This window comes from Anomaloglossus baeobatrachus, chromosome 6, assembly GCF_048569485.1.
Source record: "Anomaloglossus baeobatrachus isolate aAnoBae1 chromosome 6, aAnoBae1.hap1, whole genome shotgun sequence".
NCBI classification, from domain to species: domain Eukaryota; kingdom Metazoa; phylum Chordata; class Amphibia; order Anura; family Aromobatidae; genus Anomaloglossus; species Anomaloglossus baeobatrachus.
In genome coordinates, this window is record NC_134358.1 from 342,332,604 (window position 1) to 342,359,876 (window position 27,273).

Below are 27,273 nucleotides of genomic sequence, written 5' to 3' on the forward strand. Positions count from 1 at the left end.
TGTTTGTGGTGGTGCCAATCTGACTGGAAGCATTATCCGCTATCCAACTAACAACCTGTTGACACTGGTCTTGGTTCAAGAGCGGTGTACTGCTGCGGTCCCCAAGAATTTGGGACAGGACGTGCGAGCGACTAGATGTGGCCCTTTGTTGTGGCGAAATTAGAGCTTGCCCACGACCTCGGCCTCTGCCTGCACCACCATCACGTCCACTTCCTTGTTCCTTGCCAACGCCCTTGCGCATTTTGCAATGCTGTGCTGACGTGTATTCACTAGACTTGGGCGTTATATCCAAGTTTGTGCAAATCGTGCACCTGTACGCTGCCACCGACAGGCACACACGTGCGGTTTTTAAATGCAAGCACGGACGCACTAAGAACCTAACAGGTTTTAGGAGCAAAAATTAATGAGAACTCTGACACTATCAGCCACTGCTGACTGACGTGTATTATACACTACACTTGTGCGTTATATAATAGTTTGGTAAAAACGCACACAAGTGCACCTGTACGCTGCCACCAACAGGCACACACGTGCAGTTTTTAAATGCAAGCACGGACGCACTAAGAACCTAACAGGTTTTTAGGAGCGACAATTAATGAGAAGTCTGACACTATCTGGACTGTTTTAGACTGTGTACACCAGCCCCAGATATGATGAAGGCTGGTATACGGTCACCACTAGGAATGGCTATATACCCTGCCTGCCTGCCTGTATACTGCTACAATAGTCCTGACAAGGACTCTTCTGGTCACCAGCCTGTATTCCGACCTGGCTATACCCTGCCTGTATACAGCAACAATAGTCCTGAGAAGGACTCTGCTACTGTACTCCGACCTGGCTATACCCTGCCTGCCTGTATACAACTAGAATAGTCCTGAGAAGGACTTTTGGTCACACTGTTTGCAGCCCTGCTACGGAAATAGCTATAAAGGGCCGCAAACCTTTCCCTGAAGCAGCGACACTCTCCCTGCACTGACTGTCTGGATGGCTGTGAGCAGAGCACAGCGCGCCGGCCGGTATAAAGGCTCGGTCACGCTGTGCGGGCCGGCCAATCACTGCAATTCCACAACAGGGCTGTGGCATTGCAGTGGTCTGCCAGCCAATCCCTGCATGAGGGCTGGCTCTCAAAAGAGCGCCAACATGCAGGGATGAAGACCACGAGTACAGCACGAGTATCGCGAGATTACTCGGTCCCCGCCGAGTACAGTGATACTCGTGCGAGTACCGAGTAGTAACAAGCATGCTCGCTCATCACTAGTGTGCATCTGACTGAAACCCCGGATGAGGGCAGTGGTTTAAAGGGGTTCTTAGGTCACCATTGGTAGTGGTCCGACATTTAATGGGTCTAATCTTCATGTAGCTACCGGATGAGGAAACCTCTTAAAGGTAATGTGTCTGACCATGCAGAAACATGAGGCAATTTGTGACCGGATTTCACATGAGCGGTGTCAAAAACCTACATTAAATTTTCACCATACTCTAAGGTTATGTGCCCACAATCAGGACTCTACATCCTGGATGCAGTGGGTCCGGACCTGCGGGGGCCACGAGTGTCCTCCGCAGGAGACCGCTGCTGCTCCTGCCCACAATCCGGACTTGGGCAGTTGCGGTGTATCTCTTCTGTTCTCCCTGCGGAGAACACTTACAGCTCAGCAGTAATAAATTGATATGCTTGCGGCTCGGAAAGCTGCACCGCAGGTCCGTTTACGCTGCAGTCTGTACATGCACCGTGGGCATGGGATTTCTAGAAATCACATTCACGGTGCTTGTACTGTACATCACAGCATTTTGGACGCAGCTGAAGTGTGCTACGTCCAAAATACTGTGAACACTGATTGTGGACACGCACCCTAACATGTATTTAGTGCATGCTTTGAAAGCTTACTTTTCTGGTCTGTTCGTGTGTGTGTGTACACACACCAATAAATGTATGCATATCCGAACCAAAAAGAGTCCCAGTGGCCAGAGGCACCAATAAATAAGGTAAAGAGGAGACCACTGGTAGAATAAAGACCAGAAACAAGTACCTACTGAGATACAAAAACCATTTTAATGAAATATGCGTGACATATGAACAGACAGTAGAGACTAATGAGATCTAAAAATCGCCAGACACAAAATTGCACAAGCACCACCTGCAGATGTAATGCAGGTGCTGCTAGATATGAAATGGTTAATGTAAAAAAATCCCCAAAAGCCAGAAGATGGGGAGATCATGTAGTAGATAAACTAATTATATTCACCCATGTGTTTATTATCTCCCTATATGTGCCAAGGGAACATGTCACTAAATGAGCATATAAAAGTAAATACCTTGAGACATGTTGGAAGTGCTAGCAGGCAAAGCAGGTGGCGGTGGGCGGGGCCTCGACTCACGTTTCATCAGGCATGGCTTCGTCAGGAGGCATGGCCATAATGCATGATGTAGGGGTTTATAAGTGAGTATCAGATCCAACAGCAAATCGGCGCGCTCTGCGTCATGATGCCCCGCCTTCCAGGGCAGGGACCGCAGAGCACCACGTGGAGGAACAGTGGGAGGACAGACGTCATCCCACCATTCATCCCAGAAGTGCCCCGAGGCCCTCATCATGGAAGACGCGAACAGCGCATGCGCACGTCACGTCTGTGCCTGGATATAAGCCCAGCCTTATAAGCCATGACGTAAGCGGAGGAGAGCGGTGTCAGAGAAGGAGGCGGAGTATATCAGTCCGGTCGCATGTGTCACGGTAAACAAAAGGCTGACTAGGGAAACAGCAATGTAACGCCCCCAGGCAGTGACGTGAGGGGGAGGGGCATATCAAATGGGGTGCGGGGGACCAGCAAATAGACACCCATGTTGTCGATTACACTGCATTGAGGGAGGTAACAATGTGGGAAATCCAACCCCCGCAGTGTATAATGAAAACAGTGGGGGAATCTGAGGGCAGAAAGAACCAAATAAGTGGGGAGGAGAATACCGTCGTACGCTGGAATAATAAGTAAACATGTGAAGTCAGTGACCCACATAAGCATGGCGAAATTAAACGGGATATATGGCATGCAGAAGAGTCCTGAAGTACTTAAGGATCAGAGGAGGCATGTCATATGTAAGGAACTAAAGAACCCAAATATATGTTATATAATGAAGAACTAGAGACATGAAATGAGTTGGTCAGACTGGGTAAATAAATTCCACACATTACTATATGTGGACATCAAAGGACCATGCTACATATCACCCAAGGGGAATGGACAGGGGTCCCATTAGAAAAGGCAGGGCATGGTCAGGAGTGACGGGTCACATGTTCCAGCACTCCAGACCAGACAGTGAGAACAAGGATCAAGACCTTCTGCAAAAAAATCACAGAAAAATATCAACAGCAAAAACAAAATATAACAATTTTCAGAGGTCCATATTCAACAGCCAGCTCCAAAGTTTTTCCCATCCAAACTTCAAAAGCTCCGGCTACCTGGCATCAAATTGGTCCCCATGATATAAAGAAGTAAATAGAAGGATCCCTGAAAATATAAACCACAGAAATTAAAATCCCAGGTTAAAAAACATACAAAAATGACCAAAAGGCCCAATTAAAATTCGCACAGGTGTTTACAGAAAAGATTTGAAACTAACTGCCTCGTTCAGGCCCAGGGGGGTAACTGTGTCCAAGGTGACCATCCACCTTGTCTCTTTCTGTAAGAGTCTTTTTAACTTCACCTCCCCTAATACCCATGTAGATGTGATCAATTCCACGTATACAAAGGCCATGAGGGTTACTGGAGTGATGGTAGAAAAAGTGTTTGGGGATGGTTCTCAATTTCTCAGGCTCTAGGGTTTGGGCAGCATTTCTAATATCCCTTACATGTTACTGTGAGCAGACTCTCAAACTCCGTGTAGTCATGCCAATATAAATCAGCCCGCAGGGACATGTAGCATGATAAATAACTGCCTCCGTGTTGCAATTAATGAAGTGAACAATTACTGAAATCAAATCGCTTTGGGATATATTGGCAGGCAGAACATGATCCACAGGGAAAAGATCCCCAAGGTGGTCCGCGGCTGTCAAATAGAAATTTACTCCTTGGAGGGATATAGTGGCTCTTTGTAAGGAGATACCTTAGGTTGTGTGACCTACGCCAGGTGATGGAGGGATGTGAGGTAAGAGTAGTTCTTAAATCCCTATCCATGAGCAGAATAGGTCAATGCTTCTCCAGAACCTTTTTGAGTTAAAAAGATTTGCAGTTAAAAGTGGTAATAAACCTAACCGTATCATCTCCCGGGGCTCTCTGAATTTTATCCCTAGACAACAAGGTTTGTCTAGTCGTGCTGCATGCCCGTTGGTATCCCCTATCAATGTCCACAGATCTCTAACCCCTATCTCTGAACCGATGGGACAAGATAGAAGGTTGATTCTGGAATGTCATATCTGAACAAATCCTCCTTGCACGGAGAAATTGTCCTATAGGAATAGACCGCTTTAACTGAGTGGGTTGTGAGGAGGAGAAAGGAAGAAGCAAATTTGTGGCAGTGTCTTTAAGGAAAATATCAGTCCAGAGAGAGCCATCCGGCTGTCTGCAGATAGATAAATATATCCAGGAAATCAATAGAGATACGATTATATTTCCAGGTCAACCGAATATTCCTATCGTTGACATTAAAGGAGTTGTAAAAAGGTGTTGAGCTGCGACGTGGAACCCTGCCAGATAAAGAGCACGTCATCTATATAGCGCATTCATGAGACGATGTGTTCATGACAGTCAGTGTCAAGGACCGCCTCCCTTTCCCACAGGCCCAGGAACAAGTTGGCATATGAGGGTGCGCAAGCAGCCCCCATAGCCGTTCCCTGGAGCTGTAGGGTCCTTGAACACGAAAAAATTATGGCTGATGATGAAACGAAGTAGAGATGTAATAAATTCCTTCAGTTTCAGGTTCAAAGTTGGTCATGCTCAGGAAGACTTACACAGCCTCAATGCTCTGTAGATGGCGTATAGAGGTGTAAAGGGATTCCACATCGCAACTCACTAGCCACACATCCTCCTCCAATACAACCCCATCCAGTCTTCCCAGAACGTCATTTGTGTCCTGTACAAACGAAGGTAGAGTTTGGACACACTGCTGAAGAAAAAAGTCAACGAAGCGGCAGGTTCACAATGACCCCCAATGCCCGAAACAATTGGTCTACCAGGTGGGGCATGGGGGTCCTTGTAAACCTTGGGAAGAAGATTAAAAGTTGCAGTAACCGGATGGGGGGGTAGCAATGAGTCACGCATTTTCGGGGTAATGGCATGAGATTCCACGCCATCATCGAGCAATGATTTAAGTTCCCGAAAAAAGGCAGACATAGGGTAACTGGTCAGACGTCGGTAACAAAGTTTGTCATTTAGTTGTCTAAAGGCCTCAACCTCATACATCTGCACCGGCCAAATCACAATATCTCCAACCTTATCCGCCGGTTTAATAACCACATCATGCATTTGTTATAAAGAGCGGATGGCACGTCTGAGTATGAGACAGATTGTCACAGGTTTTTACATTAACCCTTTCATATCTAGCAGCTCCATTACATCTGCAGCTGGTGCTTCTGCAATTTTGTGTCTGGCGATTTTTAGATTTCATTCGTCACTACTGTCTGTCCTTATGTCACGTATATTTGATTAAAATGGTTTTTGTATGTCACTAAGAACTTGTTTCTGGTTTTTATTCTACCAGTGGTCTCCCCCTTTACCTTATTTATTGGTGCCTCTGGCCACTGGGACTCTTCTTGGTTTTGTTGTTCTAAGTGAGACCCTCCCTTTAACCCCTCAGACGCTGTGACATCACTAATTGCTGGGCTTGATGCCAGGTGACATTACACATCTGGTATCAACCCCATTTATTACCCTTGTTTGCCACCGCACCAGGGCAATGGGATGAGTTGGGGCGAAGCGCCAGGATTGGCGCATCTAATGGATGCGCCACTTCTGGGGCGGCTGCGTCCTGCTATTTTTAGGCTGGGAAGAGTCCAATAACCATGGCTCTTCCCACCCTGAGAATACCAGACCCCAGCTGCCACCTTCACCTTGGCTGGTGATCTAATTTGGGGGGATCCCACGTTTTGTGTTTTTTTTTTTTAATTATTTATTTATAAATAATTAAAAAAAAACGCCTGGGGAGCCCTCCAAATTGATCACCGGACAAGATGAAGCTGTCAGCTGTGGTTTGCAGGCTACAGCTGTCTGCTTTACCCTAGCTGGCTATCAAAAATAGGGGAGACCCCACGTCATTTATTTTAACTATTTTTTTTTTTTTTTTTTTTCCTTGGGCTAAATACAAGGCTAGGCACCCTTAAGTGCCACATGAAAGGCACTAAAGGGCGCCAGCTTAGAATATGCAGGGGGTGGGATGTAATATATGTTTGACATCTATCCATTCATCCATTGTAGCATTTTAGGCTATGTGCCCACAATCAGGGTTTGCAGCGTTTTGGGCACAGAGTGTTTTCCCTGCATCCATAACGCTGCATTGTGCAGTAGAAGCACAGTGGAAAGAGTTTTAGAAATCCCATGCCCACTTTGCTTCTTTTCTCCGCAGCATAAAGCGACCTGTGGCGCGGCTTCCTCAGGCTCAGCATGTCAATTTATGCTGCGGAGACAAGTGGGTTCTCTGCAGGTAGGATAGAGCTAAAGTCCACAGCAGCCTGAACCCAAATAGTGGGCATGGGCAGCTGCGTTCTCCCGTGGACAACACTCACATCTCTGCAGGAAGGCTGGCACTGTGTACTAGGTGCCGTGTTGCTGGATCATGGCCACATAGCCTAACAGTGAGAAACATTTTTGTGATGTACCTGTGGATTCAAAATGCTTACTATACTCCTGAATAAAATCCTTGAGGGGTCCAGTGTCCAAAAGTGGTCACTTGTGGGGGGTTTCTGATATATAGGTACCCAAGGGGCCCTGCTAATGTGACATGGTGTGCGCAATTTATTTCAACTTTTCCAAAATTCAAATGGTGCTCCTTCCATTCCAAGCCCTCCCATTTACCCAAACAGAGGTTTTTGGCCACATATGGGGTATCAGTGCACTCACAAGAAATTGGATAACAACCTATGGGGTCCACGTTTTGTTGTTGCCTCTTGAAAAAGTGAGAAATTTGATGCTAAATCAACTTTTTTGTGAAAAAAATTAAAATTTCAATATGGCAACCTAAGCTTATCAAATTCTGTGAAATATTCGTGGATTCAAAATGCTCAATATACACCTAGATAAATGCCTTGAGGTGTCTTGTTTCCAGAATGCGGTCAGTGTGGGGACCTCCACTGTTTAGGCACCTTAGGGGCTTTCCAAATGCGACATAGCGTCCACTAATGATTCCAGCCAATTATTCAGTCAAATGGCACTTTTTCCCTTCCGAGCCCTGCTGTGCACCCAAACAGTTGATTTCCACCACACATAAGGTATCCGAATACTCAGGAGAAATTGCACAAAAAATTTTATGCAGCTTTTTTTCCTTTTTTTTTTTAATTTTCACAGCTCAACATTATAAACTTCTGTGAAGCACCTGGGGGTTCAGGGTACTCACCAAACATCTAGATAAATTCCTTGTGGGGTCTATTTTCCAGAATGGAGTCAATTGTCGGGGACCCTCCACTGTTTAGGCACCTCAGGGGCTCTCCTCATGCAACATGGTGTCTGCTATTGATTTCAGCCAAATTTGCAGTCAATTGGCACTTTTTGTCTTCCGAGTTCTGCCGTGTGCCCAAACAGTTGATTTCCACCACATACAAGATATCACCAAACTCAGGAAAAATGGCACAATAAATTTTATGGTGGTTTTTTTTTCCTGTTGTTGAAAAAAAAAAAGCTACCTGGTTGAAGTAACAATTTTGTGGTAAAATTTTATTTTTTTATTTTCATGGCTCAACGTTATAAACTTCTGTAAAGCTCCTGGGGCTTCAGGGTACTCACCAAACATCTAGATAAATTCCTTGAGGGGCCTAGTTTCCAATATGGGGTCACTTGTGGTGGTTTTTTGCTTTTTACGTACCTTAGGGGTCCTCCAAATGCGACATGGTGCCCGCAATCTTTTTCAGCCAAATTTCCTTTCCAAAATTCAAATATTGCTCCTTCCGTTCCAAGCCCTCCCATTTCTCCAAACAAAAGTTTCTAACTACATGTGAGGTATCACCGCGCTCATAAAAAAAGTGGGTAACAAACATTGGGGTCAAATTTTTGGAATTACCTCTTGAAAAAGTGAAAAAATTGATGCTAAAGCAACATTTTTGAGCAAAAAATGAAAATTTTCAATTTGACAATGTAACGTTATCAAAATCTGTGAAGTATCTCTTGGTCCAAAATGCTCGCTATACCCCTAGATAGAAGCCTTGAGACGTCTAGTTCCCAAAATGGTATCACTTGTGAGGGGTTTCTGCTGTGTAGGTACCTTAGCGGACATGTAAATGCAACATGGTGCCCGCTATCTATTTCAGCCAAATTTGCTTTCCAATATTCAAATATTGCTCCTTCTGTTCCGGGCCCTCCCATTTGTCCAAACAAAGGTTTCTGGCCACTTGTGGGGTATTGACGCGTTCATAACAAAGTGGGTAACAAGTTTTGGGGTCCATTTTGTTTGTTTTTTTATGTCTGTTAAAAGTGAATAAATTTGGGGTAGAGCGTAGAGCAACATTTTAGGTAAAATTTTTATTTTTTGCTTTTTTTCATTCCACTTTGCTTTAGTTCCTTTTGAAGCACCTGAAGGGTTAATAAACTTCTTGGATATGGTTTTGAGTACTTTAAGGGGTGCAGATATTAGAATGGTGTCACTTTTGGGTATTTTCTGTCACCTAGACCTCTCAAAGTCACTTCAAATGTGATGTGGACCCTAAAAAAAAAAAGGGTTTTGTGAATTTTGTTGAAAAAATGGGAAATTGCTGATTAACTTTGAACCCTTCTAACTTCCTAACCCCAAAAAATGTTTTCAGAAATTGCACTAATGTAAAGTAGACATGTGGGAAATGTTATTTATTAACTATTTTGTGTGACATAACTCTCTGGGTTAAGGGCATAAAAATTAAAAGTTTGAAAATTGCAAAATTTTCATCAAATTTCCGATTTTTTTTTTTTTTTTTTTCACAAATAAAAACAAATATCGTTCTAAATTTAAAACTATCATGAAGTACAATATGTCAAGAGAAAAGTGTCAATCACCGGGATCCGTTGAAGCATTCCGGAGTTATAACCTCTTAAAGGGACACTGGTCAGAATTACAAAAAATGGCCTGGGCATAAAATACAAAACTGGCTTCGTCCTTAATGGGTTAAGGTAAGCTGTAGGTTTATAAACGTATGTATATGTAGCCAAACATTATACACACATTGCACATTTACATGTATACATTACACATACAAACTGAAAGTGCATGCACACACACACTGTATAATTATATATACAGTCTATGCACATACTACTCACTACAGACATACACAGTGCATACACATTTACTCATGTTTACATACAGTTCTTATATACACACTACACAATTGCATGAACTTTTCACATACATGTAAACATTTCGTACATATTTGCAAATATTTCACACATGTATATGCACACATCTTAGACATACAGATAATGGAAATAAATAAGACCCCAAATGTCTAGCACATATCCCCTTTTGGTAGGCAGCTTCTGTTGCCAGCAGAATCAGTAATCCAGCAGGGGTATTCAGAAGATCGTCATTTTCGTACAGGATGGTGGTCTCTGCAAGGGGGAAATAGGTAAGTCACAACAAATACTTAAAGCAAGGCTTTGGCACACAGAAGAGAGGAGGAAATGCACAGGCAATACTGCAACTCACTGCCTGATGATTTGTAGGGTGTCACGGGGCAGTAGTTGTAGATAAGGGATTGACTTAGGACACCCTGGTAGGCTACATTAAATACATGGTCCTAACTGGCCAGGACCCAATGACCATTCCAACTCACAAGAAGACCAACAGTTTTAAACATCTCTTTACTCAATGGCCCCTCTCTGTAACAACTTTACACTTTACATAGCGGGCACATATCTTGCAGCACCTTAGTTGTACAGAGCATAAGTCAGACACAGTCATAGTTTGCACTGGGCTCTCAGAGTTCCAGCATTACCCAGCTCACCATGAAAGTACAACTCGTGACGTCAGGGCCGCCATCAGGGCCGCCATCAAGGCATTACAACCATGACTTGTGTATGGGGCCCGGTGAAGAAAGGTGGTGAACTGAGGTAATTACTTAGCTTTATTAAGCCCCTCCCTGGCCCCCCTCTTCACCGAGTCACAGCCGCAGCAGAGGGGCCCCGGTGGTGTTGCTTCAGCCGCTGCACACTGCTAAATTGCATGTGAAACCCTTCTAGGGTTCTGCATGTAAATTAGCCATGTGGCTGGAGGCAAGGCGAGTGGACCAGATCAGGGAGGCAGCACGTCATCTCGCAGCCCACCATAATGAGTTCATCACTCTGCAACCTCGTCATAGTGCTCCGGGCAACACGGAGGTGGCTAGGACAGAGCATCTGGCGGTCAAATGTAGGCGCTCCTTGAGCTGAAGATCCCTGGGGGAACCCATCCAGCTGAAATGCATCGCAGTTCAGAGGACGCCACGCGACGTTGGACCGAGGGAGGGCGAGTAAAATATTTTTGTTTTTTTTTCTTTTCTGTTTTGCAGCAGACAAACATACAAGGAGAATCCACGAAAGGGAACATATACACAAAAAGGAGGTCATATATACCAGGAAAGGGACAGGATGGGGATATTACTTAAGTGAAATCAACCTTTCTAGTTGTGAGACATCTGTTGTGAATTAATCTCTGTTGCTGTTGTACACATCGACCAGGCAGGTAGACATAATAGGCAATTAGCAAGACACCCCGTATAAAGGAGTGGTTCTGCAGGTGGTGATCAGACTATTTCTCTGTTCTCATCCTTTTTGGCTTTTGTCACTTTTGCATTTTGCCATTGCTCTTACTTTAGACATAGCATGAAGGGGTGTCAACAACTCACAGAAGTTGTAGGTAGTGCAGCTCATTCAGGATGGAACATCAATGCGAGCTGTGGCAAGATGATTAGCTGTGTCTGTCAGCAGTGTCCAGAGCATGGAGCAGATGCCAAGAGACAGGCCAGTGCACCAGGAGATGTAGAAGAGGCCATAGAAGGGCAACAACTCGGCATCAGGACCGCTACCGCCTCCTTTGTGCAAGGAGGAATGGGGGGAGCAGTGCCAGAGCCCTGCAAAATGACATCCAGCAGGCCACTAATATCAACTCAGGGCCCACTGCACCTACATTTTGTGTCACAACAGGTCTTAGGATCTCATCCAGGTACCTAATGGCAGACAGGGTACCTCTGGCTAGCACATGAAGTGGTGTGCGGCCCTCCAAAGAAATGCCACCCCATACCATTACTAACCCACTGCCAAACCGGTCATGCTGGAGAATGTTGCATGCAGCAAAACATTCTCCACGGCGACTCCAGACTGTCACATCTGTCATGTGCTCAGTGTGAACTTGCTCTCATTCATAAAGAGCACAGGGCATCAGTCTCGAATCTGCCAATTTTTTTGTTCTCTTGCAAATAAATGTGAATTGCCCTCCACAGTGTTGGGCTGTAAGAACCACCCTCACTTGTGGACGTCAGGCTCTCATACCACCCTCTTGGAGTCTGTTTCTGACAGTTTGAGCAGACACAAGGTCATTAGTGGCATGCTGCAGGTCATTTTGCAGGGCTCTGGCCCTGCTCCTCCTGTTCCTCTTTACACAAAGGTAGAGGTAGCAGTCATGCTGCGGGGTTGTTGCCCTCCTACGGCCCTCTCCAGGTCTCCTTGTGTACTGGCCTGTCTCCTGGTATCTGCTCCATGCTCTCGACACTGTTAACAGACACAGCTAACCTTGTGACAGCTCGCATTGATATGACATCCTGGATGAGCTGCACTACCTTAGCAACTTCTGTAGGTTGTAGACACCGCGTTATGCTACCTCTAGGGTGAGAGTAATGACAAAATGCAAAAGTGACCAAAACAGCCAAAAAGAATGAGAACAGAGTAGTGGTCTGTGGTCAACACCTGCAGAATCACTCCTTTTATAGGGAGGGTCTTGCTAATTGCCTATCATTTCTATCTATTGCCTCTTCCATTTGCAGAACAGCATGAAACAGTGATACACAATCAGTGTTGCTTCATAACTGGACAGGTTGATTTCCCAGAAGTATGATAGACTTGGACATATATTTCAGAATGTGTCCAGGAGGGGTATATACATACCAGGATGGGCCCAGGATGGGATATATACCAGGATGGGGACATGTATACTAGGAGGGTCACAGGATGGGGACATATATACTAGGAGGATGAGATATATGCCAGGAAGGTGACAATAAACCAGAATGGGGACATATATGTAAGGAAGAGCCCAGGATGGGGGACATAAATACCAGGATAGGGACTTCCATACCAGGATGGGGGTCATACATACCAGGATGGGGTCATACATACCAGGATGGGGTCATACATACCAGGATGAGGATATACATATACCAGGATGGGGACATACATATGCCAGGATGGGGACATACATATGCCAGGATGGGGACATACATATGCCAGGATGGGGACATACATATACCAGGATGGGGACATACATATGCCAGGATGGGGACATACATATACCAGGATGGGGACATACATATACCAGGAAGGGGACATGCATATACCAGGAAGGGGACATACATATACCAGGATGGGGACATACATATACCAGGATGGGGACATACATACTGGGAAGGGGACATATACATACCAGGAAGGGGACATATACACCAGGAGCAGGACATAAATACCAGGAGGACATTATACAAAGGGGCAATATATGTGTGTGTGTGTGTGTGTGTAGGGGGGGGGGGGGCGGGGAATAGTATACAGAGGGCAGTATGTGCGTTTGTGTATATCAGAACAGACCAAAAGTTTGGACACACCTTGTCATTCAAAGAGTTTTCTTTGTTTTCATTACTCTGAAAATTGTAGATTCACATTGAAGGCATCAAAACTATGAATTAACACATGTGGAATGAAATACTTATCAAAAAAATGTGAAACAACTGAAAATATGTATTATATTTTAGGTTCTTCAAAGTAGCCACCTTTTGCTTTGATTACTGCTTTGCACACTCTTGGCACTCTCTTGTTCTCTTGATCAGCTTCAAGAGTTAGTCACCGTAAATGTTCTTCCAACAGTCTTGAAGGAGTTCCCAGAGATGCTTAGCACTTGTTGGCTCTTTTGCCTTCACTCTGTGGTCCAGCTCACCCCAAACTATCTCAATTGGGTTCAGGTCTGGTGACTGTGGAGGCTAAGTCAGCTGGCGTAGCACCCCATCACTCTCCTTAAGGCCGCTTTAAACACTGCAATATCGGTACCGATATCGCCAGGGTGCGTACCTGCCCCCATTGGTTGTGCGACACAGGCAAATCGCTGCCAGTGTCGCACAACATCGCCCAGACCCGTCACACGGACTAGCCTTACATTCGATGTCGCTGTGACCGGCGAACAGCCTCCTTTCTAAGGGGTCGGTTCGTTCAGCGTCATAGCGACGTCACAGCAGCGTCACTGAACCGCTGCCCAATAGAAGCGGAGGGGCGGAGATGAGCGTGACGTAACATCCCGCCCACCTCCTTCCTTCCGCATTGTGGCCGGGACGCAGGTAAGGTGAGGTTCCTCGTTCCTGCGGTGTCACACGGAGCGATGTGTGCTGCCGCAGGAACGAGGAACAACTTCGTTACTGCTTTAGTAACGATATTTGAGAATGGACCCCCATGTCACCGATGAGCGATTTTGCACGTTTTTGCTATGATGCAAAATCGCTCATAGGTGTCACACGCAACGGCATCGCAAAAGCGACCGGATGTGCGTCACAAATTCCGTGACACCAACGAGATCACTTGAGCGATGTCGTAGCGTGTAAAGCCCGCTTTAGTGGAATAGCCCTTACCCAGCCTGGAGGTGTGTTTGGGGTCATTGTCCTGTTGAAAAATTAATGATGGTCCATCTAAATGCAAACCGGATGTAATAGCTTGCCGCTGCTAGATGCTGTGGTAGCCATGCTGGTTCAGTATGCCTTCAATTTTTAATAAATCCCCAACAGTGTCACCAGCAATGCACCTTCACACCTCCTCCTCCATGATTCACGGTGGGAACCAGGCATGTAGACTCCATCCGTTCACCTTTTCCACAAAGACACGGTGGTTGGATCCAAAGATCCCAAATTTGGACTCCTCAGACCAAAGCACAGATTTCCACTGGTCTAATGTCCATTCCTTGTGTTCTTTAGCCCAAACAAGTCTCTTCTGCTTGTTGCCTGTCCTTTGCAGTGGTTTCCTAGCAGCTATTTATCATATTCCTAGCAGCTATTTATCATATTCCTAGCAGCTATTTATCAGATAAATATATATCCTATATGTCATTTTATATATATATATATATATATATATATATATATATATATATATATATATATATATATATAATATATCTCTATATCTATATATATCAGTCAGGGCCAGAAATATTGACACAGTGACACAAGTTTTGTTATTTTAGCTGTTAACAAAAACATGTTCAGAAATACAATTATATATATAATATGGGCTGAAAGTGCACACTCCTAGCTGCAATATGAGAGTTTTCACATCCAAATCGGAGAAAGGGTTTAGGAATCATAGCTCTGTAATGCATAGCCTCCTTTTTCAAGGGACCAAAAGTAATTGGACAGGGGACTCTAAGGGCTGCAATTAACTCTGAAGGCGTCTCCCTCGTTAACCTGTAATCAATGAAGTAGTTAAAAGGTCTGGGTTTGATTACAGGTGTGTGGTTTTGCATTTGGAAGCTGTTGCTGTGACCAGACAACATGCGGTCTAAGGAACGCTCAATTGAGGTGAAGCAGAACATCCTGAGGCTGAAAAAATCCATCAGAGAGATAGCAGACATGCTTGGAGTAGCAAAATCAACAGTCGGGTACATTCTGAGAAAAAAGGAATTGACTGGTGAGCTTGGGAACTCAAAAAGGCCTGGGCATCCACAGATAACAACAGTGGTGGATGATCGCCGCATACTTTCTTTGGTTAAGAAGAACCCGTTCATAACATCAACTGAAGTCCAGAACACTCTCAGTGAAGTAGGTGTATCTGTGTCTAAGTCAACAGTAAAGAGAAGACTCCATGAAAGTAAATACAAAGGGTTCACATCTAGATGCAAACCATTCATCAATTCCAAAAATAGACAGGCCAGAGTTAAATTTGCTGAAAAACATCTCATGAAGCCAGCTCAGTTCTGGAAAAGTATTCTATGGACAGATGAGACCAAGATCAACCTGTACCAGAATGATGGGAAGAAAAAAGTTTGGAGAAGAAAGGGAACGGCACATGATCCAAGGCACACCACGTCCTCTGTAAAACATGGTGGAGGCAACGTGATGGCATGGGCATGCATGGCTTTCAATGGCACTGGGTCACTTGTGTTTATTGATGACATAACAGCAGACAAGAGTAGCCGGATGAATTCTGAAGTGTACCGGGATATACTTTCAGCCCAGATTCAGCCAAATGCCGCAAAGTTGATCGGACGGCGCTTCATAGTACAGATGGACAATGACCCCAAGCATACAGCCAAAGCTACCCAGGAGTTCATGAGTGCAAAAAAGTGGAACATTCTGCAATGGCCAAGTCAATCACCAGATCTTAACCCAATTGAGCATGCATTTCACTTGCTCAAATCCAGACTTAAGACGGAAAGACCCACAAACAAGCAAGACCTGAAGGCTGCGGCTGTAAAGGCCTGGCAAAGCATTAAGAAGGAGGAAACCCAGCGTTTGATGTCCATGGGTTCCAGACTTAAGGCAGTGATTGCCTCCAAAGGATTCACAACAAAATATTGAAAATAAAAATATTTTGTTTGGGTTTGGTATATTTGTCCAATTACTTTTGACCTCCTAAAATGTGGAGTGTTTGTAAAGAAATGTGTACAATTCCTACAATTTCTATCAGATATTTTTGTTCAAACCTTCAAATTAAACGTTACAATCTGCACTTGAATTCTGTTGTAGAGGTTTCATTTCAAATCCAATGTGGTGGCATGCAGAGCCCAACTCTCGAAAATTGTGTCACTGTCCAAATATTTCTGGACCTAACTGTATGATGTGTATCTATGTATGTCAGCGTATATGACGGTGTATAGATTTTTGTCTGTGTTTTTGTAAATTTCCTTTTTAAATATGTATGTGTACGTATGCCTGTATGTATGTATCTGTGCATGTCTATGTGTGGATGGGGCCCACTGAGACTCTGGAAACCTGGAGCCGGCCCTGCTCCTAGCCGGCACTACAGCCCCCATCATCATCGCACACATGCAGGCACTACCTCAGTGACGTCACCGCTGACAGCGCGATTCACTTCAGTTGCTGCGTGGAGCTCACAGGAGTGGCGGTGTTCTACAGCCGCTCCTGTCAGCTTCATGTAAGAGAGCTGAAAGCGTCATGGGACCTCTGTGGATTACGTCGGACCTGGAGGGGTAATTGGGGATTTTAATGAAGTGGTGAAAGAGGTTTTTTTTTTTTGTCTTTTATTCCAAATAAAGGATTTTTTCGGGTGTATGTGTTTATTTATTTTCACTTATAGGTTAATCATTGGGGGTGTCTCATAGACTCCTGCCATGATTAGGACTTAGTGGCAGCTATGGGCTGCCATTAACTCCTTATTACCCCGATTGCCACCGCACCAGCGCAATTCGGGATGAGTCGGGTAGAGTACTGGGACTGTCGCATCCGGGTGGCTGCTGGCTGATTTTCTTAGGCTGGGGGGCTCCCCATAATGTGGGGCTCCCCATCTTGAGAATACCAGCTTTCAGCCGTGTGGCTTTATCTTGGCTGGTATTAAAATTGGGGGGGGCGGGGGGGGGTGGATGTGGTTTTTTTTTTTTTTTTTTAATTAATTTATTGTACTGCACCATATAGACTGTGATTGGTTGCAGTGAGACAACTGTTACAGCGTGGGGACGGGTCTGCCTGCAACCAATCATAGGCACTGGTGGGCGGGGGAAGCAGGGAATACGAGATGGAATAATAAGCGGCCGGCTTTTTCAAAACCAGGGGAAGCCGCCGGACAGCTGTGCAGCGCCGCGCCAGTCATCGGTGAGTATGAGAGAGGGAGAGACAGACCGACAGAGAGAGAGACCGACATTGACAGAGAGAGAGACAGACAGAGACCAGGAGTGCTTTTAAACAATTTAAAACGTTCTGCTGAACATGTTGAGCATGCTCAGTAGAAGGTGACGTAATCCTGCATTGGAATCCGTCGCGAAGCACATGGTGACGGAATCCAGCACCATAGACATTCATTATGCCTCTTAACTGATCCCAACGAAATCCTGCAGAGTGCGTTTTTTTACAGCAACAAAAGACGCTACATGCTGCGTTCCATCCGCCCGGCGCTTAGTCAAAATAACGACTCAGCGTTGGCCGGCGGATGCAACGCAGACACTTGCGTCGCAGTGCGTCGTCAATACAAGTCTATGGGAAACAGCGCAAGCCGGCAATGTCTGTAGTTTTTTCCCATAGTGGCGGATTGCGACAAACACAAGTGTGAAAGTAGCGTAAGTGCAATGCGAGATTTTCTCTTGCACTTGTCTGATTCATATGCTTGTGTGAGCGAGGCCTTAGGCTTTGTGTGCACACAGCATTTTTTGTGTTTTTTTTGGTCTCAAAACTGCATGAATTTCCTTCCCCAGCAAAGTCTGAGATTTTATCTTTGCTGTCTGCACATTGCAGCTTTTTTTAGCTGTATCTTTGTGGTGATCATAAAGATGTAGCATGTCAGTTCTTTGTGTTTTTCACCCATTGAATGCATTGGACAAAAATGCAGCAAAAAACCCCCCCCGCATCATAAAATGTGCTAAAACGCATGCATTTTTTTTGATGCATTTTTCCTGTGGGTGAATTTTTTGGGGCCAAAAAACGCTGCATCTTTGTGGTCAGAAAAAAACGCAGCATGCACACATAGCCTTACATTTATAATTGCAAGGAAACTGCATGGTGCAAAAAGCAGGAGAACCTGTTTCTCTACTCTTCAAGTAACAGCATGGAGGTGAGAATGTTCACGAAAGGCTACAAAATTTTCAGTTCACTTGCAAATTCAAGTTGTATGACCATTGCGGTTGTCATCTGGAGCACTAAATGACCTACATTAATTTCTGCTACTATTTCTGTTCTAGTTATTGCTGACTTATTTTTACTTGAACATTAGCATTGTATGTATCAATTTTAAGAAAAATGCAAATATTGACCTAGTTCAATGTTTATTGTAGAAAACTGTTGTAGAAAGGCTGTATGTCTTACTTTTCATTTTAAAAAAATAAAATCTAAGCCTGCTTTACACGTTGCAATTAGTTGTACAATCGCATTTACGATGTGACACGCCCACGTTGCATATGGGATCTTATGAGATTGCACGTAGGTCGTTCATTTGCTGTCACACGAGCGTTAGTAGTCTGTTAAATTGATCAATTTTGTGTGCGATCCTTTAGATCATGTGTTCTGTGACGTATGCATTGGGCACCCTTTTTTTTTTATTTATTGACTTGCCAAGCGTGTGTAATGTGTAGGGATGCGTTTTTACTATCAGCTTTCAGCTCTGCTACATGGCCGCTGACAGCAGACACAGACAGCCATGTAGCAGAGCTGAATGGCAGATGACAGCAGACACAGAAAGAGCCGCACGATCAGAATGAACTCGGGTTAACTTCACCCGACTTCATTGTCATGCTGCGGCTCTGTCTGTGTCGCGTCCTGATTAGCGGTCACCTGTGAATGGCTCACCGGTGATCGCTAAACTCCTGAGTAACTGAATTGAGCAGCCCTCTCTCATACTCACTGATCCCCGATCACCGGCGCTGCACGGCGTTCACACTGCTCTGGCGGCTTTTACTATTTTGAAAAAGCCGGCCGCCCATTAAACAATCTCGTATTCCCTGCTTTCCCCGCCCACCGGCGCCTATGATTGGTTGCAGTGAGACACGCCCCCACGCTGAGTGACAGGTGTCTCACTGCACCCAATCACAGCAGCCGGTGGGTGTGTCTATACTGTGCAGTGAAATAAATAAATAATTAAAAAAAACGGCGTGCGGTCCCCCCAATTTTAAAACCAGCCAGAAAAAGCCATACGGCTGAAGGCTGGTATTCTCAGGATGGGGGAGCTCCACATTATGGGGAGCCCCCCAGCCTAACAATATCAGCCAACAGCCGCCCATAATTGCCGCATACATTATATGCGACAGTTCTGGGACTGTTCCCGGCTCTTCCCGATTTGCCCTGGTGCGTTGGCAAATCAGGATAATAAGGAGTTATTGGCAGCCCATAGCTGCCAATAAGTCCTAGATTAATCATGTCAGGCGTCTCCACGAGATATCTTCCATGATTAATCTGTAAGTGACAGTAAATAAACACACGAAGCAAGAAGGGGTAGGGCTGCACAGCTAGAATTAAGCAAAATCAAAATCAAGAGGTCAGGGTGCAAGCCTACCAAAGCCAAACATGTATAGAGAAACAAGAAGTAGGCAAAGAGCACTCAACTCACCAAATAAGAATAATAATAACAAAGATTTTTAATTCAAAAATTTATTTATAAACATATGAGTGCAAAACACCATAAAACCAATTAAAAACAAGGACATCTGTCCCATAGACTCAGTGCATAAATGTAAACGCTAATGATATTATAAATATAGCAGTACAATAGCAATATATGAAACAAGGATGTTACCCCATGAGCCCAATCTTATAGTGCCAAGACAATCAAACGGCAAAATACAATCATACCAGTACAGAAACAGGGAACAAGGGTATATGAATGAAGATCACAATAGCCCTGAAAGACCAATATTCCCTAATGGCAATACTGCACCCAGAAAAATATCAAAGAGGTCCAGAGGGGATAACACCTATCTTTAGAATAAAGCGTAAGTCATGGAGAGTGTCAAAAAGAGGTAACAGCCTGACGCGCGTCGCTCAACAGAGCTTCATCAGGGGAGGTACCTCCCCCTGGCAATCTTATCTTGGCACTATAAGATTGGGCTCATGGGGTAACATCCTTGTTTTATATATTGCTATTGTACTGCTATATTTATAATATAATATCTTTAGCGTTTACATTTATGCACTGAGTCTATGGGACAGATGTCCTTGTTTATAATTGGTTTTATGGTGTTTTGCACTCATATGTTTATAAATACATTTTTGAATTAAAAATCTTTGTTATTATTGTTCTTATTTGGTGAGTTGAGTGCTCTTTGCCTACTTCTTGTTTCTCTATGCAAGTAAATAAACACACACACCCGAATAAATCCTTTATTAGAAATAAATAACACAAACATATACCCTGGTTCACCACTTTAATCAGCCCCAAAAAGCCCTCCATGTCTGGCATAATCCACGGACCTCCAGCGTCGCTTCCAGCGCTGCTGCATGGAGCTGACCGGAGCTGCAGCAGACACAGCCGCTCCTGTCACCTCCACGCAGCAACTGAAGACAGCCGCGCGATCAGCTGAGCTGTCACTGAGGTTACCTGGATCCAGCGGTGGATGCAGCGATGGCCGCGGGTAACCTCAGTGACAGCTCAGCTGATCGCGCTACTCACGGCCACTCCTGTCAGCTCCACGCAGCAACTGAGGTGAGTAGCGCGATCAGCTGAGCTGTCACTGAGGTTACCCGCGGCCACCGCTGTATCCAGTGACAGCGGGTAACCTCAGTGACAGCTCAGCGGATCGCGCGGCTGTCTTCAGTTGCTGCGTGGAGGTGACAGGAGCGGCTGTGTCTGCTGCAGCTCCGGTCACCTCCATGCAGCAGCGCTGGAAGCGACGCTGGAGGTTCGTGGATTACGCCGGACATGGAGGGCTTTTTGGGGCTGATTAAAGTGGTGAACCAGGGTATATATTTGTGTTTTTTATTTCTAATAAAGGATTTTTTCGGGTGTGTGTTTTTATTTACTGTCACTTACAGATTAATCATGGAAGGTATCTCGTGGAGACGCCTGACATGATTAATCTAGAACTTATTGGCAGCTATGGGCTGCCAATAACTCCTTATTACCCCGATTTGCCAACGCACCAGGGCAAATCGGGAAGAGCCGGGTACAGTCCCAGAACTGTCGCATATAATGTATGCGGCAATTCTGGGCAGCTGTTGGCTGATATTGTTAGGCTGGGGGGCTCCCCATAACGTGGAGCTCCCCATCCTGAGAATACCAGCCTTCAGCCATATGGCTTTATCTGGCTGGTTTTAAAATTGGGGGGGGACCGCACGCCATTTTTTTTTTTAATTATTTAATTATTTATTTCACTGCACAGTATAGACACGCCCACCGGCTGCTGTGATTGGGTGCAGTGAGACACCTGTCACTCAGCGTGGGGCCGTGTCTCACTGTAACCAATCATAGGCGCCAGTGGGCGTGGAAAGCAGGGAATACGAGATTGTTTAATGGGCGGCCGGCTTTTTCAAAACAGTAAAAGCCGCCGGAGCAGTGTGACTGCCGTGCAGCGCCGCGCCGGGGATAGGTGAGTATGAGAGAGGGGGTAAGAGGGATAGACTGACATGGACAGAGAGAGAGGGACAGAGATAGTGACCGACTGACAGAGATTAGTGAATGACAGACATTGTGAGGCGCTTCAGAACGCAGCTTTTCAGCTGCGCTCTGAAGCGGACCTTTTTTAAGCTCCGGTGCAGAGCGCAGACCTGCGCACATAGCCACAGACACCAAAATCGTATGAGGGATGTCACACGTTTCAATTGACTAGGTTTGTGCAACAAAACGTTCAATTTTAGACAAAGATACAATGTGTTTGCGATCAACGGTTTTGCGTTCAATCCTGATCGCACGTAGATGTCACACGCAGATACCTCACAAACGATGCCGGATGTGCGTCACTTACAACTTGACCCCAACGACGGATTTTGAGATATATTGAAGCGTGTAAAGTGGGCTTTAGACCCTGCTCTCATCATCCTCTTCATGCTCTGTTTATGCAGGAGTCTTGACAGAGGTAGAATAGTGGTACATGATGTTTTGGCCTTTTACAAGCAAAATAAAGTTGAACAGTTCTTATGTAAAACTAGAAAATGCTGCTCTTTGATATGTGAACATAAAGTTTTGTTTGGCAGATTTTAATTTTCTTTTTTTTTCCTTCCTTAGACTAATATGGTTTCTTTAGAAGGGCTTACCAAAGTTGTTGATCCATCTCAGTTAACATATGAATTTGATGGTAGCTTGGAGTATAATCATGAAGAATGGATAGAAATTCGGTTGGCATTTGAAGACTTCATTGGCAAAGCTTCTCATATGCTTTTGCGACTTGACGAACTACAAGAGATACTTGGTAATAAAGAACTGCCTCAGGATCTAGAAGGGGCTCGAAACATGATTGATTCGCATTGCCAATTAAAGAAAAGGGTTACTAAAGCCCCAATTGAAGACCTCGATATAGAAGGCCAAAAACTCATGGAAAAAATACAAAACAGTGAAAGTTTTCCCAAAAAAACGTCTAGCACTGGCAATGCTGACCTTCAGAATTTTTTACCTAAAGTATCAACGACGCTTGATAGACTACATTCTACAAGGCAACATCTACATAAAGTTTGGCACCATCGAAAGCTAAAATTGGACCAGTGTTTTCAGCTTAGACTATTTGAGCAAGATGCTGATAAGGTATGTGATTAATGAATAAGATCAGAGTTTTGTTTAGAATATATGGAACCAGATAAAATAATCTTGTTTTTATTTTTTGCATTTAAAACTGGCTTTGCTTTATTTTGATCACGTGACCAGCAGTCTAGTGTATATAGGTGTATGACTACATCTATAGCAATGAATATTGAAGTTTTAGGATGCCTAATACCTTGTTCTGCTTTAGAAACATGCAGTGTGCTGTATTATTTATCACCTCTTGACTTGTAAAATCCCCAAAACATAAAAACTTAGAAAGGAAATCGGTTTCTGATCTTTTTCTTACTTATTGGTTATAGGTGTTGAGGTCACACCCACCCATGGTTAATATTCATACATTTTTAAGGGTTTGCAACAACAGAATTTTGGCAAGGATTATTTTTGTGCCCTCATAATTGTATGAGGGCTTGGTTTTTTGCTGACAAAATTGTACTTTTTACTTTTAGTACTGTAAATTAAATCATTCATATATTGCACTGGAAATGGGGGGTGTATCCTAGTGCTTAGAAATTGCAGAAAAAGTGCAATTGTGTTTTGGGATTTTTGCTTACATTGTTCACTAAACAGTTAAACTTTCATTTTTTTGGATATAGAGCTGTGTAAGAGTTAATTTTTGCCACCCTGTGCTGACATTTTTACTGATCGTTTCTTGGGGTACAGTAAAGGAAATATTTGATATTACTGATACTGATTTTGTAAGTTTGCCCACTGACAAAGACATGAACAGTCTATTATTTTAAGGGTAGATTAATTTTAACAGGGAGAGAAAAAAATATCCTAAATAAAATCCAGAAAATCACATTGTATAAATTACATAATTTTTTTTTTACATTTTACAGAGCGAAATCAGTATTTTCTCCCTCTGGCAAAAAAGACTATACTTGGTGGCAAAACCCTTGTTTGCAAGCACAGCAGTCAGCTGTTTTTCGTAGTTGTTGATGAGGTTTGCGCACATTTCAGCAGGAATTTTGCTCCACTTCTCTTTGCAGATCATCTCTAAAACAATAAGATTTTGAGGCTGTCGCTTAGCACCTCGGAGCTTCAACTTCATCCATTTTCTATGGAATTAAGGTCTGGAGACTGACTAGGCCACTCTGTGACCTTTTAATGTGCTTCTTTTTGAGCTACTCCTTTGTTGCCTTGGCTGCATATTTTGGGTCGTTGCCGTGCTGGAAGACCCAGCCTTGACTGATATATATATTTTTTTTTTTAAACATATTTTATTTGATGAGTTGTCAACAAAATAGTTACAGAAATGAAAACATTCTGTTAGCTTTTTAACAATTCTCATCCATTTTAAATCTTTTTTCTGTCGCAACACTAAACATGTTGGCGTTTTCAAGTTTTACATCGAAAACAATAAGTTAACATAGAAATAACCATAACATAAGGGTTCCTTGTTTTACCTTTCTATCCTCAATCTCCCCAACGAGCCATCTAGCTCTCCCCAGCTATACCAGGCTGTATCTTTGAAACGTTGCATTAAATTACGTTTTTTAAAAAAACTAGACGTGCATTTCTCTTTGCTATCTTTTGCTTCTAATTGATCCATCAGTATCAATATTTTCATTGTATCTAACACTTCCATAATCTTGACTCGTTTTTAATGTCCTGGCTGTCTTAAATTATCACTTGTATAAAATTGTCTCTCCAGTAAAGGAGACAAACTCTAGCACAGCGCCACCTATTGGAAGTAGCGATCCTAAAAGTCACAAGTGGATTTTCGACAATCCTTTGCAATATGACTCAGGATATATAAGCCAGATCAGAATCCCAATTTGCAATCCCACTTGTATAAAAGACTCCTGTCCACAGACTCTAACTTCTACAACATGGGCAAGTTTCTAAAAATGTTAGGGACAAGATCATAAACCTGCACAAGGCTGGAATAGACTACAAAACCATAAGTAAAGATGCTGGGTGAGAAGGAGACAACTGTTGGTGCAATAGTAAGAAAATTGAAGAAATACAAAATGCGTGTCAATCAACATCGACCAGGGGCACCATGCAAAATCTCACCTCGTGGGGTATCCAGGATCATGAGGAAAATAAGATAGTCTAAAACTACACAGGGGAACTTGTTAATGATCTCAAGGCAGCTGGAACCACTGTCACCAAGAAAACCAGTGGTAACACACTACGCTGTAATAGATTAAAATTCTGCAGTGCCCTCAAAGTCCCACTGTCTGAGGTTTGCAAATGTACACCTGGATGATTTGAAGAGTGATTGGGAGAAGGTGCTGTGGTCAGATGAGACAAAAATTGAGCTCTTTGGCATTAACTCAACTCGCTGTGTTTGGAGGAAGAGAAATACTGCCTATAACCCAAAGAACACTGTCCCCACTGTCAAGCATAGAGGGGGAAAATTTATTTTTTGGGGGTGTTTCTCTGCTAAGGGCACAGGACTTCTTAATTGCATCAATGGGACAATGCAAAAAGCAAATAAATTTGTATAATTTATACAATGTGATTTTCTTGATTTTATTTTGGATATTCTATCTCTCACTGTTACAATTAACCTACCCTTAAAGAAGTTGTCCAATTACCAAAATGGATTTTTCTTTTTCTCATAAATCTTGCTAATATGTGCCTCTCCACACATATATTATGTTATTTTCAGCAATATTACCTTTTATCGTGCTCTAGCAGCACATCCTCATTTCTGGCTCCAGCTCTGATGGGGTTAATCTCTCTCCTGCCTTACTGGGTTCAGTTACTACAACTCCCATAATTCTTAGGACTCTATCTAAAACACCCACTCAGTTCTCCATCCAAAGGCTCCTCCCTGCCTCTTCCCAGTGTGGATGCACTGAGAGCAATCACAATAGAGACAGCAGAAGCTCCCAGCGCTTCACAACCAGGGAAAGAAAGTGGCTATCTTCTGCTTCTTCTCATATAGTTCATAGTGTGTGTGTGTGTGTGTGTGTGTGTGTGTGTGTGTGTGTACGTACAGAAATTATGATTAGGCTGCTTTCACACATCAGTTTTTTGGCATGAGGCACAATCCGGTGTAAAAACTGATGCAATGGATCAGGCGAAAAATTGGATCAGTTGCATCAGTTTTTTCCATTTGTTCCTTCAGTTTTTGGACTCAGTAGAAAAGAACGGAATCAGTCGCTGTAATCCATTGTATGCCGCTTTACGACGGATCCAGCGCCCATAGGCTTTCATTGTACATGACGCCGGATCCGGCGCTGTCCGTTTTTTTTTTTTTTTTTTTGCCGCTGCCAAAAAACGTTGCATGCGGCGTTTTTTCCGGCAGCTGGACACATAAATTTCGCTGGATCCGTGTACAACGGATGCAACACAAGGGCATCGGGCACAATCTGGCGCTAATACAATTTAAATGCGGAAAAAAAACGGATCTGTCTTTATCCGATTTTTGGCGGATTGTGCCTGATGGCAAAAAAAGATGTATGAAAGCAGCCTTAGCCGGCGCAACATGTGAAAAAAAAAATTGGGGAAAAAAAAAATGATGGGGTCATAAGATTGCTTTTTCTCCTCTTGCCTAGTCTGTGTGTCATCCGTATCATCCGTGTGGCATGCATTTTGCAGGCTACTGTCACATCAGTGTTGTTTTGCCTGTAGGCAAAAAAACGCAAACCGCATATGACCTGATCCTGTGGATTAAATGTGCAACGCATGCAACCGCTATTGTTATTCCTTTCTCGCCTTTTCATTGGGGGACACACAGTGGGTAGTATGGTGTCTCCAGGGGAGGCGTGACACTAGATTGAAAGTGTTAGCTCCTCCTCCCACAGCATATACCCTAGCTAGGCAGGAAACTAGCTCAGTTTTTTTTATAGTGTCAGCAGGGAGGCTGACATGTCTGGCCTGAGCTCCAGACCAGCTTATTACTTTTTATTTATTTTTATTTATTTTTTATTTTGTTCCTATTTTTGATAATAAGGCAATACCAGGGTGCATGCCACCCTCGTTCCCCCCGCTTACGGGCAGAGGAAACCTGGCATGCACAAGCCGTCAGTCTTCCCTCGCGCCCAAGTGGTCGGGTCTGCATACCCCTCCAGGCTCCCTGGAAGCACCTCACACAAAGGTAGTAGCTCCAGAGGGCTAAGCAGAGCAGAGGACCTGCTTCAGCCTTGAGCCGAAGATGCGTCCCTGAGATCCCTGCATCCATCACCGACGTGTCTTCAGACGGAGCCAGGAGCAGGTAGGGAGACGACGAGTCATCTGTCCCCTCATCCAAACTGCCAGCTGGGAAGGCGCCGGTGGGCCGATGCAGTCCGTAATCCCGGGGAGCATCATTAATTTAGCCCCCAGCTTCGGCCTGCATTCTAGCAACGCCCCCTCTCACTGCTCTGGAAGGCGCTCCCTCACTCAGGAGCAGCTCCTTTCCGATTATCCGTCACGCTTAGTCCCAGTTCTGGGACCAATCAGTCTCCGTGGGCAGTCTCTCCCCTCCATGCTGCCAGGAACACTGGACGCCATTTTCCACGTGGGGAGCAGACTCTGGTGAGATCGCCTCCTTGGCTCTGCACTTCTGCAGCGCTATATACCGCTCTGCTCAGCGGTATATCG

The 27,273-nt window shown here is 44.2% G+C and overlaps 1 protein-coding gene across 14 annotated transcripts in view; it reads left to right on the top strand.

The window, feature by feature from the left end:
• Positions 1 to 27,273, top strand: part of TRIO (trio Rho guanine nucleotide exchange factor) — a 3,493,742-nt gene that overhangs the window by 184,113 nt on the left and 3,282,356 nt on the right. For all 14 annotated transcript variants that reach the window (XR_012724343.1, XR_012724344.1, XR_012724345.1 and 11 more), the window contains exon 8: positions 22,204 to 22,716. Coding sequence is in view for 11 of the 14 variants with exons in the window: in XM_075314973.1 (XP_075171088.1) it covers positions 22,204 to 22,716 (513 nt within the window). In the remaining 3 variants the exon portion in view is untranslated. The remainder of the gene's footprint in view (positions 1 to 22,203; positions 22,717 to 27,273) is intronic.